This window comes from Trichosurus vulpecula, chromosome 6, assembly GCF_011100635.1.
Source record: "Trichosurus vulpecula isolate mTriVul1 chromosome 6, mTriVul1.pri, whole genome shotgun sequence".
NCBI lineage: Eukaryota > Metazoa > Chordata > Mammalia > Diprotodontia > Phalangeridae > Trichosurus > Trichosurus vulpecula.
The window spans coordinates 64,532,850-64,546,612 of NC_050578.1; the positions used below are offsets into that span (position 1 = coordinate 64,532,850).

The 13,763-nt window shown below is 40.4% G+C and overlaps 1 protein-coding gene across 1 annotated transcript in view; it reads left to right on the forward strand.

Moving 5' to 3' along the window:
• Positions 1–3,739: 3,739 nt before the first annotated feature.
• DAPP1 (dual adaptor of phosphotyrosine and 3-phosphoinositides 1) overlaps positions 3,740–13,763 on the forward strand; it is a 53,204-nt gene continuing 43,180 nt past the window's right edge. The window contains exon 1 of the mRNA XM_036763155.1: positions 3,740–3,936. Within this exon, the coding sequence (XP_036619050.1) occupies positions 3,854–3,936 (83 nt within the window). The 5' untranslated portion in view covers positions 3,740–3,853. The remainder of the gene's footprint in view (positions 3,937–13,763) is intronic.

The following is a 13,763-nucleotide window of genomic DNA, read 5'->3' on the forward strand; positions in this document are numbered from 1 at the left end:
AAACACAAATAATGAACAGAAAACCAAAAAACTGGAATATGTAATAGCAGGTATCACCAAAGAAGTAAAAGGGAGAATAATCGATTGGGAATGCAAATATCTAGAAGTAAAGGATGATCTAGTAGAAGAGAAGCAAAACAAAACAATAACATTAAAAGAAAATCTGTTCTCTATTCAAGTGAAACATACTGATCTAGAAGGCAGGATGTGTAGAAACAACCTAAGGATCATGGATCTCTCAAAAGAACAGAACAAGTCAAAAAACTCCAATCCCATAATGCAAGAAATAATAAAAGAAAAATACCCAGAACTTCTGAACATGGAAAATGAAATATCAATTGAAAGAGTTCATAGATTACCTCCAGAAGAAGAGAAGAAAAAATAACCAAGACTGCAAAAAACACAATTTGTTTTTGTTTTTGTTTTCACATTACAAAATGAGAGGGTACATGAAAGGGGAGAGAAGATGGAAGATAGAGGGGAGAGCATGATGTCGTTGAGTTAAATCAAGGGCTAATAATGAGGGGAAGGTGACCCTTGTGGTTTCTCTGGAAGAGGAGACTCTTCAGGGAAGTGAGAGAGGAGGAGGAGGAGGAGGAAGAAGGAAGGATTGTAAAGGGGACAAGAGGAGAGAGGCCTTGATCTGGTGGTGGAGAGGAGTTCCATGGATGAATGCTCCCAATGGTTGAAGAGAGATGCTCTGTGAAGAGATACAGGGACTTTGTGCTTGTGTCATCTGGTGGATTTGTGCTTGAAAAAATCCATGAGAGGGAGTGAGTTGGATTCCTAGGGGAACTGGTACCATGTGGAGTAGGAGGGCATGTAGGAGGGAGTAGGAGGGTATTTGAAGCACATGGAGAAAGGGAGAGGTTAGAGATCAGTAGTGGGCTGCATAATTAAGGATGTGGTGGGGAGGGGCTCCTATCATAAGGCAGTGTCCTCACTGTCATATAAAGGAACTGTTGTGGGAATGAGGTACAATGGAAAAGGGGAATCTCTACAAGGCAGTGACAGAAATGATACCTCATGAGTTTTGATTCCATGAGGAATGCAGAGAATAGAGAAAGACTAAATAATTACACGAACCAGAGAATGGGAGTGTGGAGTAGACAGAAACATAACATGAATAATTAAGAGACTGAGAGAAATTCTTTCTGAAAAGAGGAACAAGAAAATGAAATTTAAAAAACTATTGAATGTGACTAGTTGAAGGGAAGGAGAAGAAGGGGCAATCTACTTGACTGAGAGGGAAAAAAGAGGGGAAGAATTAAACAATAAGATAAAAACAGGAAAGGAAAAGGAATTAATAAGCAAAACTTCAAAATTTAACAAATGGGAAGGGAGATCAGAGGTGAGAGGAAGAGGACCACCTTTAAAAAGAGTAAGCTAAAATAACTAAAGAGACACAGTATTGTGTTTACAGGAGAAGGGGGGGAAATTTATAACTTGAAAAAAACAATATTAAAGACCAATGGAGAAAAATATAAGCCTCTTACAACATTAAATGTGAATGTACTAAACAATCCAATAAAATGAAAAAGAATGACAGATTGGATAAGAAAACAAAAACCTACAATCTGCTGCTTAAAAGAAAAATATTTAAAAAACAAAGACATACACAAAATAAAACTCAGGGGATTGGGGGGGGGGGGGGAATGACTGATAATCAAGTGACTCCAGAAAATCAAGAGTTGCAACATGTCAATGTTTGTTGATTGGTGTGTTGTCTCCTCTGAAAAGGAAGGAAGGAAGGAAGGAAGGAAGGAAGGAAGGGAGGAAGGAAGGAAGGGAGGGAGGGAGGGAAGGAGGGAAGGAAAGAGGAAGGTAGGAAGGAAGAAAGGAAGGAAGGAAGGAAGGAGGGAGGGAAGGAGGGAAAGAAAGAGGAAAGGAGGAAGGAAGGAAGGAAGGAAGGAAGGAAGGAAGGAAGGAAGGAAGGAAGGAAGGAAGGAAGGAAGGAAGAAAGGAAGGAAGGAGAGGAGAGGAGGAGAGGAGGAAGAAAAAAGGGAACAAACATTGATTAAGCACCTACTATGTGCCAGACACTGAGCTCAGCACTTTACAAGTATTTTCTCATTTGATACAACATCCTAGAGAATAAGTGTTGTTATTATCCTTTTTTCCCAGGTGAGGAAACTACAGTAGACAGAGGTTGGGTGACTTGCCCAGCGTCACACAACTTGTAAGGGTCGAGGCTGGATTTGAACTCAGTTCTTCCTGACTCCAGACTCGGCACTTTATCCACTGTGGCACCTAGCTGCCCCTCCGAGAATCTAACTCCTTGAGAGCAGGGAATTATATGTGTGCATACCTACACGTACATACACAGATACACACAAACGCACATATATATACAATATATACACAGAATCAGATGCACACATACATGTATACACAATATATATATACCTATACACACAGACATGCATGGATAAACAATATATACATATACATGCAGACACACATGTATGTATAATATATAGCTGTACACAGAGACATACATGTATACACAATATATACCTATACGTGCAGACATGCATGTATACACAATATATACACCTATACGTGCAGACATACATGTATACACAATATATACCTATACATGCAGACATACATGTATACATAATATATACACCTATACACGCAGACATACGTGTATACCCAATATATACCTATACGTGCAGACATACGTGTACATACAATATATACATGTGCATGTGTATATACATGTGTGTATAAGCATAGATATAATTTTGCACAGGTTGTATCTTTTGCTCCATCCTGGGAGCCTGGTAATGCAAGTGTTAACCCATTGTACATATAAGAAAGCTGAAGCCCAGAAAGTTAAAAGGATTGGTCCCAGGTTCCACAGCCAGTGAGTGGTAAGGCCATGTTTCAAACCCAGGTCTTCTCATTCTATGCCTGGCTTCTTTCCAGCCTGCCACAACATTCACAGCTCTTGGTGAAGTAAGCCGAGGGCTGGGAATCTACCGACACTCAAGCTAGCATCAAGTCTGCATGTTCCGGGCTCTAATAGCCAACATTTGCCTAGCTCTCTTTCCTCATATAGAATTCACTGATGCCATTAATGTCAGGGAATGAGATACAGTGGGCAGAGCATTAGCTCTGGAGTGAGAGGACCTCCCCAGGTCCACCTTTGACACTAGTGATTCATGTAAGCTTGAGCAAGGCACGGTACATCCCAGGGCCTCAATTTCCTCATCTGTAAAACGAGGGGGTTGGGTTAAATGGTCTTTGAGGTCTCCTCTTTCAGGGAATTCCAAAACTTAGACTAGGGAGGACAGAAGAGCCACAGACTACTCTTTCCCACTTTCCCAACTCTCCCTGAAATTGTAATTATCGCATAATCATTCATAAATAGAATAGAAATAGTTCTATGTGAGTCACGGGGGAGGAGGGGTCCTCTCCCCACTGCATGAGAATTATAACCTGCAGGTGGAGTTGCAGCTTGTTCCCCTCGGAAGTCTTGATATATGGTTCAAGCCTGAGACTTGTCTGGGGGCCGCTACCTTCACTGAGTCCCTTGGGCACAAAGGACCTGAGGTCCCAGGTGCGCTTGGAGCTGCTGCCTGGTAGTCTTTGCATACTTCTTCCCTGACTGTCCTCGCCTCTCTCTTGCCTCAGGGTCTGGCTGGGCTGGGTGGATGGCAGCTCAGCGCTGCTGGGAGTTTCACTTCCTCACTGGTTGGGGCTCACACCCACAGCAGGAGCGCGCACTGCCGGCCGGGCTGCATTTTTCCTGGTGGCAAATGACCAAGTGAGCAGCAGGGAGATCTTGTCTTGCTCGCTCCCTTCATCTCCAACCCATCCACCTGGTAGTGGAGAGGCAGCTCGAATGGGCAGAGTCGAAGCTAGAGAAAGAAATATGAGCCACCTGGACTCCTCCGAGGGAGAAGCTGAGCATCTCCAGCACTTGGGGTAAGGGGCTGAGCCGCGTCCCAGAGGGCTTTCAGTAAGCACTGTTGGACTTGACTCAGACCTTCCTGCTTGCTTTAATCAATTCCCCATTCTCTTCCTCTCTGCCCTCGTCTTTCCACTTTGGAAGAGGCCAGGCATCTTCCAGTTGATGGGTGGTTTCATTTATTCTAGCTTTTGAAACAAAACATTTAACAAACTATTTTTTTCCTGTTGTAAAACCCCAGAAGAAGGCATGATACTCTAAAAGGCACAGGGGAACAGGGGGTACAGAAATACAGATAGACTTTGTATGTGTAAAAACCTCATGCTAAAAGTCAAGTATGTGATGTTCAAGGGTATTCCTGATCTCCTGGAAGTTAGAGGGATGTATTGTTGATATGGTCAGCCATAAAGCTTATCCCATAAGAAATAAGTGGACTGGGGTTTGAGCTTGTTCATTGTTGGGTTTTTTTTTTTTAATTTTAAGAGTAAGAATGAGGAAGTATCAGCAATAATCTTTATGTGTTTAGTTTTTGTTTTGTTTTTATTCTCCTGGTCTGCATTTGTTGAATGGTGATAATGTGCAGAGGTCTTTTATTCCTACAAATGCTAATAAGGGAGGAAACTAGTAAATTTCTTTAAAATTGAGTACATTGTGCTTCTGACAGGCTAGAGGAGTCAGCTGTGTCTTGATTTTAAAAAAAAGTTTTAAAATGTGACCCCTTGTTTAGGGCAGTGAATGGTACCTCCCAGAGTGGCTTGAGGCTTTGACTCAGAGTTGCTGGATCGTCCTTGTTAATCTAGACTTGGAACTTAATTAATCAGGAGAGGAAAAATAATGGATATCTCCACTGAGTAGCATCATGGAAAATAAGGTGAGGAAAAGAGCTGAAGCTGTCTGAAAATGCAGCTATTAGGATATTTTCACAGGCTTTACCGTAACAGACCTCAATCCTTCCTCTCTCTAATTTTTAGAGGTGGGATTTTAGAGCAGAGAATTCTATTACTGGGCCACTTGTGTTTTACAACTGCAAGTTTAAGGACACACTTCCAGGAACCTCAACCCTGCTGGAACACAGCCCCAAACCAGAAGTGGATGAAAAAAGATCTCCTGGTCCCCAAAATAACTGTCACACAGCCTCTACGCTAAAGTCAGATCTTTAGGTCACTTGTCAAACACTCAAAACCTAATGACTTTTACTCTACACTTTTCCCACCTAAGCAAGCCTGGTTACCTAATTGCTAAGCCCATAGTAAATCAAATAGAGCAAAATGGGAAGAAAGCTAGTAGAGAGAGGCGCCATGCCAGTAGTAAGACGTGATAGTCGACAGTTGACAGAAAGGTGAAAGACACAATTCAAAAGCAGATGTAAAACTGGGCTGTAAAGGACAGCTCAGAATAAGAAGTGGATGACCCTGAGCCATATAGGATGTGTTGAGCATTCGCTATTTTAAGAAACCACACTGAATACATTTTAGAAAGCTTTCATACCAAAATATCTAAAGGCAGCAAAATTTTGAACTTCAATGGATTATCTGAAAAATTCACTAATGTGCAACACCTCATTCTGGGTTTGTGACAACTTTTGGATAAAGGATTATGTGTGAGATATTGCTCTAATCCCCAAATCACACATTGTAGTATTTTGAGGAGAAATGTGAAAATTGTATAAAGCCTATTCCAGGCAAAAGAAACTTAAAAAAAAACCACCTGGAATATTGTCTCATTATTTTGGCATGCACCTCTAAAAGACATGGTAACTTCTTTGAAGACTAATGATGATACCTAGGGTCTTGGGATTCTGCCTTTTGATTATTCTGTTTTCTAGGATTGGATTGGAACAATGAAATGTAATTTGCTTGGTAGAGTCATGGAAGGGATTGAGAGGACAATTAAAAAAAAACAAGATTAAATTAACAAGCATTTATTAAGCACTTACTATGTGCCAGACTGCACTAAGTGCTATGCAAATATCCCTTTTGATCTTCATACCAACCCAGGGAAGATCAAAAGAGGTATGTTAAATAGCTCAGATGTGTCTCTGTGTGTGTCTGTCTCTCTGTTTCTGTGTCTCTGTGACTGTCTCTCTCTGTCTCTGTCTCTCTCTGTCTCTGTCTCTCTGTGTCTCTGTCTCTCTGTCTCTCTATGTCTCTGTCTCTGTCTCTCCGTGTCTTTGTCTCTGTGTCTCTGTCTCTCTGTCTCTCTGTGTCTCTGTCTCTCTGTCTCTCTACGTCTCTGTCTCTGTCTCTCCGTGTCTTTGTCTCTGTGTCTCTGTCTCTCTATCTCTGTGTCTGTCTGTCTCCCTCTCTGTCTGATCTTTCTAATCTATCTACCTTTGTGTCCATACATATACAATGAGCTCTGATGACATATATTTCCCCAAAGTTTCAATTGATGTATCACGTATCTTCAATTATAAGTGGCTAAAAGCAGCATTTATTTACCTAAAACTGCTTTTCTTTGCCTCACAATTTCAGAGGGTAGATTAAAGGCGAGGGATTTTTTGGATGGAACATACTAGTGGTGAAGCAGGGGAAAGGGTATTTTTCTGGTTTAGTTGTTGACTTAGAAAAAGGAGAGGAGATGAGGGAAACAAAACAAGGAAGAAAAACTACAAGCATCACCTTGGTAATTCAGCAGCAGGGAACTGGTGAGTAGATAGAAAATAAAACTGGTTTTGTTGAAATCGCAAAAGTCCCAAGAATTCTGAAAACTGTAACTGCAGAGATGTCAAATGGTTACCTCCAATCAGAAGTATTTTAGAATATTGCAAAGTAAAATAATAAAATTGTAGTCAGATTCTCTTAGGGAGAAATAGATCAAATCTCATTTTTATGTTGCTCCAAGTCTAGAATTTTAAAGAAACTAGGCACTGAATAAAGGGTGAGTTACTAAGAAAATAAAGCACTTGGACCAATTTTTCTTTAACTTCTCCTGGAAAAAATGAGGGATACCTTGAGGGGAGTGTATCGCCATGCAAATTTTAGATGAAAAAGTAACATGAGAATGTTCGGGCTCAATGTAACATTTTTCAAAATAGTAAAAATGAAGTTTTTCTTCTACTCTGATTTTTTTTCTTTTTGGAGGGAAGAAAGGGAGAAAAAAAATGGTACAGAACTCTCCAGCACTGGTCCCCTTCCTGCCCGACTCTATAACTAAATGTCCAGTTCAAAAGCCCTCATGGATACCTTCCACATACATACCTGGTGTGTGGAAGGGGAAAAGCCCTTTCTCTGCTGCTGAAAAATACTACAGCCCTGGTGAAGAGGAGGCAAAAGAATATTCTGACTAAACCGGCCTAAACCGGAGGCATTGTGTTCATTCTATATTGGATGATTTGAAACTTTGGGGGTGGTTGGACCGGGAAGGGGAAGAGGTAGGAGTTCCAGAGCTAAAAGGGTTAAGTCTTTAAGGGATAGCCTCTGGGATCATTCATCTCTCCTGTGTCATTGTACCTGTTAGCAGTCAGGGGAAGCCTATGAACCCCTTGCATAAACTAAAATTCACAGGACTACCAAGGAAATAAATTATATTGAGATAAAGATGCAATTTTTTTCTAATACACATTCAAGAATCCCCTTGAAATCTAGCACCTCCCCTGACCCAGGTTAATAAAGAAATTATTAGAAGAGAACTATGACCATTAGAGAAACCTTATTTTCCCTATGTACACAGTTTTGTATGCCTAAACATGAACACAGTAGAGTTTACTATGGCAGTATAGCATTCTTAGACAGTATATTACTAGAACATGAATTGTTTTTTTATACATTAATTCATTGATTCAACAAACATTTATTCTTCTTATTTTTATTTTTTATCTTCTTAGTACCTGTGTGACTTTGGGTAACTCATTTAGCCTCTCTGAGACTCATCTATAAAATGAAGGCACTTAAAAATAGTTGACATTTACTGCTTTAAGATGCATTGTGAGGTATGTAATAAATGTTTTATTATCCCATTATGCATCTAAAGAAACTGAGTCTCAAAGAGATGAATTGGCCAGACATGGTAGTACATACCTATAATCTCTGTTACTGAGGACTCTGAGACTGGTGGATCTCTTGAGCTCAGGGGTTCTAAACTTCAGTGGACTAAACTTACTGTGTGTTCATACTAAGTTCGACACTGAAACCATGAAAGGTGTTAGGGTACCAAGGAAGAGTCTCCAGAAATGGAGCAGGTTAGAGTTTACTTGTAAATCAGTAATGTGACAGGCCAGTTAATGTTTGTCCTGGAGCCAGGGCAAAGGAATTCCTGGCAAAGCCCATTGTTAATTTTCAGCATGAGTATTCACATCTCAGAAATTAGCAGATGTTACAAGTCTGGACTTGATGTATTGTTTTGTTGATTGTCTAGACCTAAGAAAGTGATGGAGAAAATGGTAATAATGCATATTAAGTTTAAAAGTGTGTTATGTACATTTTTTTTTGAAGAGCGGATTGTTAAACATTTATGAGCATCCCACTGTGTGAGTGGCTGCTGTACTTCCAGCCTGAGTGACATAAGAAGACCTAATGGATAGATAGATAGATAGATAGATGGATAGATAGACAGACAGACAGACAGATAGATAGATAGATAGATAGATAGATAGATAGATAGACTGACGGATAGACGGATGGATGGGTGGATGGATGGATGGGTAGATGGATAGATAGATGGATAGATAGATAGACAGATAGATAGATAGATAGATAGATAGATAGATAGATAGATAGATAGATAGATAAAAAAGGAGGAGGAGGAGGGAGGAGGACTGTCCATGAGCCACAAAATACTAAATGTCAGAAGCAAGATGTAAACCCAAGTCTTCCCTCGTTTGGCATTCATTACACTGCATCATCATTGGACCAAATGCTTAGGGTGGGAGTATTTTTAGAATCCCCTTCAGCTATCAGTCCTTTGATCCTATCTCTCCAGTGAGCTTTCTCCTCAGCCGCACAACACATTTCTCCTGCAGGCAGGCAGCCTGATGTAGAAATCTACCCCATCTAGTGCTATGCAAGTGTGGGAAAATATTTCTGATCAGTCAATATTATTGTTCAGCATTTATTCAGAATAAATCATTTTGTTAACAAAGTAATGAAAAGAAGCATTATCGTCACCAAGATGCCTCCTGTCATTAATTTATTCAGCACTTATTGAGAACCTTCTAAAGTCAGAGGGGCAGGTAGATGGCATAGTGGATAGAGGGCTGGGCCTAGAGTCAGGAAGACTCATCTTCCTGAGGTCAAATCTGGCCTCAGACACTTGCTAGCTGTATGACCCTGGGCAAGTCACTTCACCTTGTTTACCTCAGTTTCCCCATCTGTAAAATGATCTAGAGGAGGAAATGACAAATCACTCCAGTATCTTTGCCAAGAAAACCCTAAATGTGGTCACAAAGAGTCAGAAACAACTAAAATGACTGAACACCACCACCTAAGGCCAGAGCAACGTACTAAGCCTAGGACGGAATACAGAAATGTGTAGAACATGATCCCCACCTTAAGAAACATAAGCCGGGGCAGCTATGTGGTACAGTAGATAGAGCACCAGCCCTGAAGTGAGGAGGACCTCAATTCAAATCCGCCCTCAGACACATACTAGTTGTGTGACCCTGGGTAAGTCACTTAACCCAGGTTGCCTCCAAAAAGAAAAAAAGGAACTTATACTTTTGTAGAGCAGATAAAACCTGGACACAGCTGACTACAGAACAAAGAATTATATGGTCAGTAGTGTAGACAAAGCATGACAGTGGTTCGGAGGAGAAAGGTAGCTTCGGTGTTAAACTTTGAATTTTAATGCAGGGGAAGATTTTGACGGGTGAAGGTAGAGGGAAATCGTTCCAGGTAGAGAAATGAAGGGAATTGCAAAAGCAAATCTGTATATTAGAAAGCAAATAGGTGGTTGGGCAACAGTGAGAAGTTCAAATTGGCTGCAACCCTGGGGCTGTGTTGGATAGCTATGGAAGGTAAGACTGGAAAGGAGAGCTTGGGAATCCCTTGGATGCCAGGCTAAGGGCATGGCCTTGAGTAGGCAATAGGAAGCAGGCTTCAGTGGAAGGGGAGAGATGCTTCTTAAAGCCCTCCATAGCAGCGCTCTAAAAGGATTAATTCATCTATAGTATGCAGTATGTTGTATGGACTGGAGTCAGAAGAGATGGGAGGCAGGAGCCTTGGTAGGAAAACATATAAATGGATTTATAGCCAAGGCAGACAATTATACTCACGGGACAACTAATTACATGGGAATGAGTTCTGTTGCTTTTGTGTGTTTCAAATTGATCAACGAGCCAATGAATTGCTCCCTAATTAAGTGCCTACTACCTGCCAGGCACCTTGCTGGACATGAGGGTTTCAAAAGGAAGTCTGACAATAAGAAGCTTACATTCTATGTTCGAGAACATAGTTAGAGAGTTCGAGAGACATGATTTCTGGGCAATTTAATAATTTTATTAATAAGGCTAGCATGTTATTAATAAAAGAGGTTGTTAATAACTAACGATGTTATTAGTAAAAGAGAGGCACTCTTGAATGCCAAAGACCCCTCATACAGGTGGATTCACAGTTTATACGCCCTTGGAAGAGTGGGTATTCCTGAGGGTGGCAATCAACTCTGATTGGTTAACCATTAATGAGAAAATGAATATTACAATGAGATGTGGGCTCATTCTAATGAGGGTCTTGGAGGTACAAGACTTAGCTAAGTCTCAGAAAAAGAGACTTATCAATTTCCATATCACCTGTTTGACAAAAAAAAATAATCCTGTCTGAGTAAATGCAATGGACAAAAATCTGCCTATTAACCTAAACTTAGAATTCCTTTTCTGTCTGATTAGATCTTAGCCTGGGTAAGTCTTCAAGAAAGATTTCCCACGCTGGTTGATTTCTGGATGAGGAAGCAGAAAAGGGGGAAAACCTTGGTCCTGATTCAATAGTTAGTTATTAATACAAGACAGAAATAATAATTTCTCTCTGGAGGAAAAGTGTTCATATATATATATTTATAATAAATGCATAAATAAAAAATAACTTGGGAGTAGGGGGGAGGCACTAACTACTGGAAGGATCAGGAAAGGTCTCAGTGTTTAAGCTGAATTATGAATGAAATAGCATTTATTAAATGTTTTATTGTTATTCAATTGTTACAATCATGTCTCAATCTTCTATGACCCATTTGGGGTTTTCTTGGCTAAGATACTGGAATGGTTTGCTATTTCCTTCTCCAGCTCATTTGGCAGATGAAGAAACTAAGGCAAACAAGGTGAAGTGACTTGCCCAGGGTCACACAGTTAGTGTCTGAGGTCAGATTTGAACTCAGGAAGAGTCTTCCCGACTCCAGACCCAGCACTCTATGCACCATGGCACCACCTAGCTGTCCTAGTACATGCTTGCTATGTGCTAACACAAATACAAAACCAAAGATAATTCCTGCCTCAAAAAGCTTCCATTCTAAGTGGGGAGAGGAGGAAGAAAGATGGCGGATGTAGGAGATTTAAGAGAGAGTTGACCACGGCAGAGTATTTTGGTTTGTAAAGTTACAAGGATAGTAAATGAAGCCACAGGGCATTAGATTGAACCAACTTTTCCAATAGCAATTGCAGTATTCATTTGATATGGTGTATGTCCCAGAAAGAGAACCAGGAAAACTATCTTGTTAACAATCGGAAAAATCTGTCAACTTGCAGTAGCTTCTCCTTAGACTCCTCTGGCCTCTTTCTGAATGCGTGGGAGGGGGCAGCCAGCCACAACCTTTTATATAACTGAGGCACTTGGTAAAATAAAGTTGGTGGGCATAAAGGGAATCAGAGAAAGGGAGTCTGTGTGCCACTACCCCAAAAGCTCAGGGCTGGATCATTCAAGCAACTAATTACCCAGAGGCCTCCGAGGCACTTCAGGACTATTCAAATAGTACTCATAATTGTGAAAAGGGAGGAAAGTGGAATATCATTCTGCTATAAAAAATGATGATCTCAATGATTTTAGAAAAACATGGACAGATCTCCATGAAATAATGGAGAGTGAAATGAGCAGAACCAAGAGAACATTGTGTAAAGTAGCAGCAGTATTGTTTTAAGAACAACTTTGAGCAACCAAGTCATTCTGACTATTATAAATACCCAAATTAAACTCAAAGGTCATATGAAGGAAGATGCTATTGAATCCAGAAAGGAAAATTGCAACAGTATAGGAAAGGATGAGTTGGTTGATTTAAGAAAAAAAACATGAGAAGACTTGGACTTGTGGACAAAGATACTATCTACCTTCAGAGGAACAGATGATAGGAGGAAATAAGCATAGTACAGTCTTACATATGTATGTATGAGTGTATATGTGCATATGTGTGCATGTTTATAGATACCTATGTGTAGGTATATATGTGTGTATATATATATATACACACATACATATACATATATCCCTGCTTAATTGTAGCCTTCTTTAGGGTGGGGGGAGGGGGGAAAATAAAGTAAAAGTGCACAGCAGAGAACAAAAGAGAACCAACAAGTAAGCAAAGAAAAGCTGGGAAGCTCTGAACACAATGTGTAGTATTTATTATATAGGTTTTCTGGAAAGGGAAATTTATTGTTTTATATTGAATCTTCTCTTATCTGCTGTGCACATGGCAATTTTTTTTCTTTTCTCATTTTGTATTTAAGTGTAAAATAAAAAGAAAATTACCAAACCCCCCCAAAAAAGAAAGAAAGAAAGAAAAGGAAGGAAGATAACTTCTGTTTCAAGAACAGGTTTGTGGCTCTTCTTCAGGGCCATATATGCTTTGTAGTGATCCAAGGATGGTTTTGTCTCTGCTAGTATAGCCATTCGAGGGAGCCGATGGAAATGTAACTTTTCCCAAATGGACTTTCCATGCTAGTACCTTCTACAGGTACTAGAGGATCATGGGAGGTGGATACCAAGGAACGTGGAAAGCCTGGGAATTTTTGAGTCCATGAGGGCGACATTGCAAGTGTAGAGCAGTGCTGCCCCAAACTGAATATCATTATGAGTAGGTGGATCTTTGTCTAGCTCCCTGACTTCCTTAAGGAGTGATCTGCCTGAACAGCATGTTGTGGTTTTCCTGACTGTTGCCAGCACTAGGACCTGGTAAGTTTATCCCCTTTCTACTTCGTCCCTTCCCTTGCTTCATCACTGCCTGGCTATCCCTGGAAGTTACTGCTCTCTTTACCTTGACTCCAACATAGTGATCTCCTCTTTGAGAACAAAGAACGACAACCAACCAACCAGCCACCCCCAAGTACCTTACTCAGTACTACCTGCCTATCAAAGAAATGGGATGCCATTTTTAATGTCTTTCCAACTTGGCAATCTATACCACATACCCAGTTCCCTAGCACCGACATCTGATCTGCTAGTTTCTCAGGGAGATTGAAAATCATTTTTGAGTGTTGCCCAATTTTTTTGAGACACTCACCATACAAGTTGAGAGTGGAACTTCCAGTCATCAGGTGTTTCTTTTTCCTTTGACTCTGTCTTCCAGCCCTATCATTGTCCTACATTCCTTCCAATGACCTCTCTTTATTGTCTCCAGTTTACTCAAACAGCAGAAAGAATGGAGAAAAGTTATAACACCCAGTACAAAGCCATCAATCAACAGGTGTTTTATTGAGTATTATGTGACCAGCATTGTGCTACATATTACATAAGCCACAAAGAAGAATGGTACAGTCCTGTTTCTCAAGGCACTTCAACCTTTATTATTTGTTGCTGTTCAGTCATTTCAATTGTGTCCAACTCTTTGTGACCTTATTCGGGGTTTTCTTGGCAAAAATACTAGAGTAGTTTTCCATTTCCTTCTGCAGCTCATTTTACAGATGAGGAACCTGAGGCAAACAGGGTTAAGT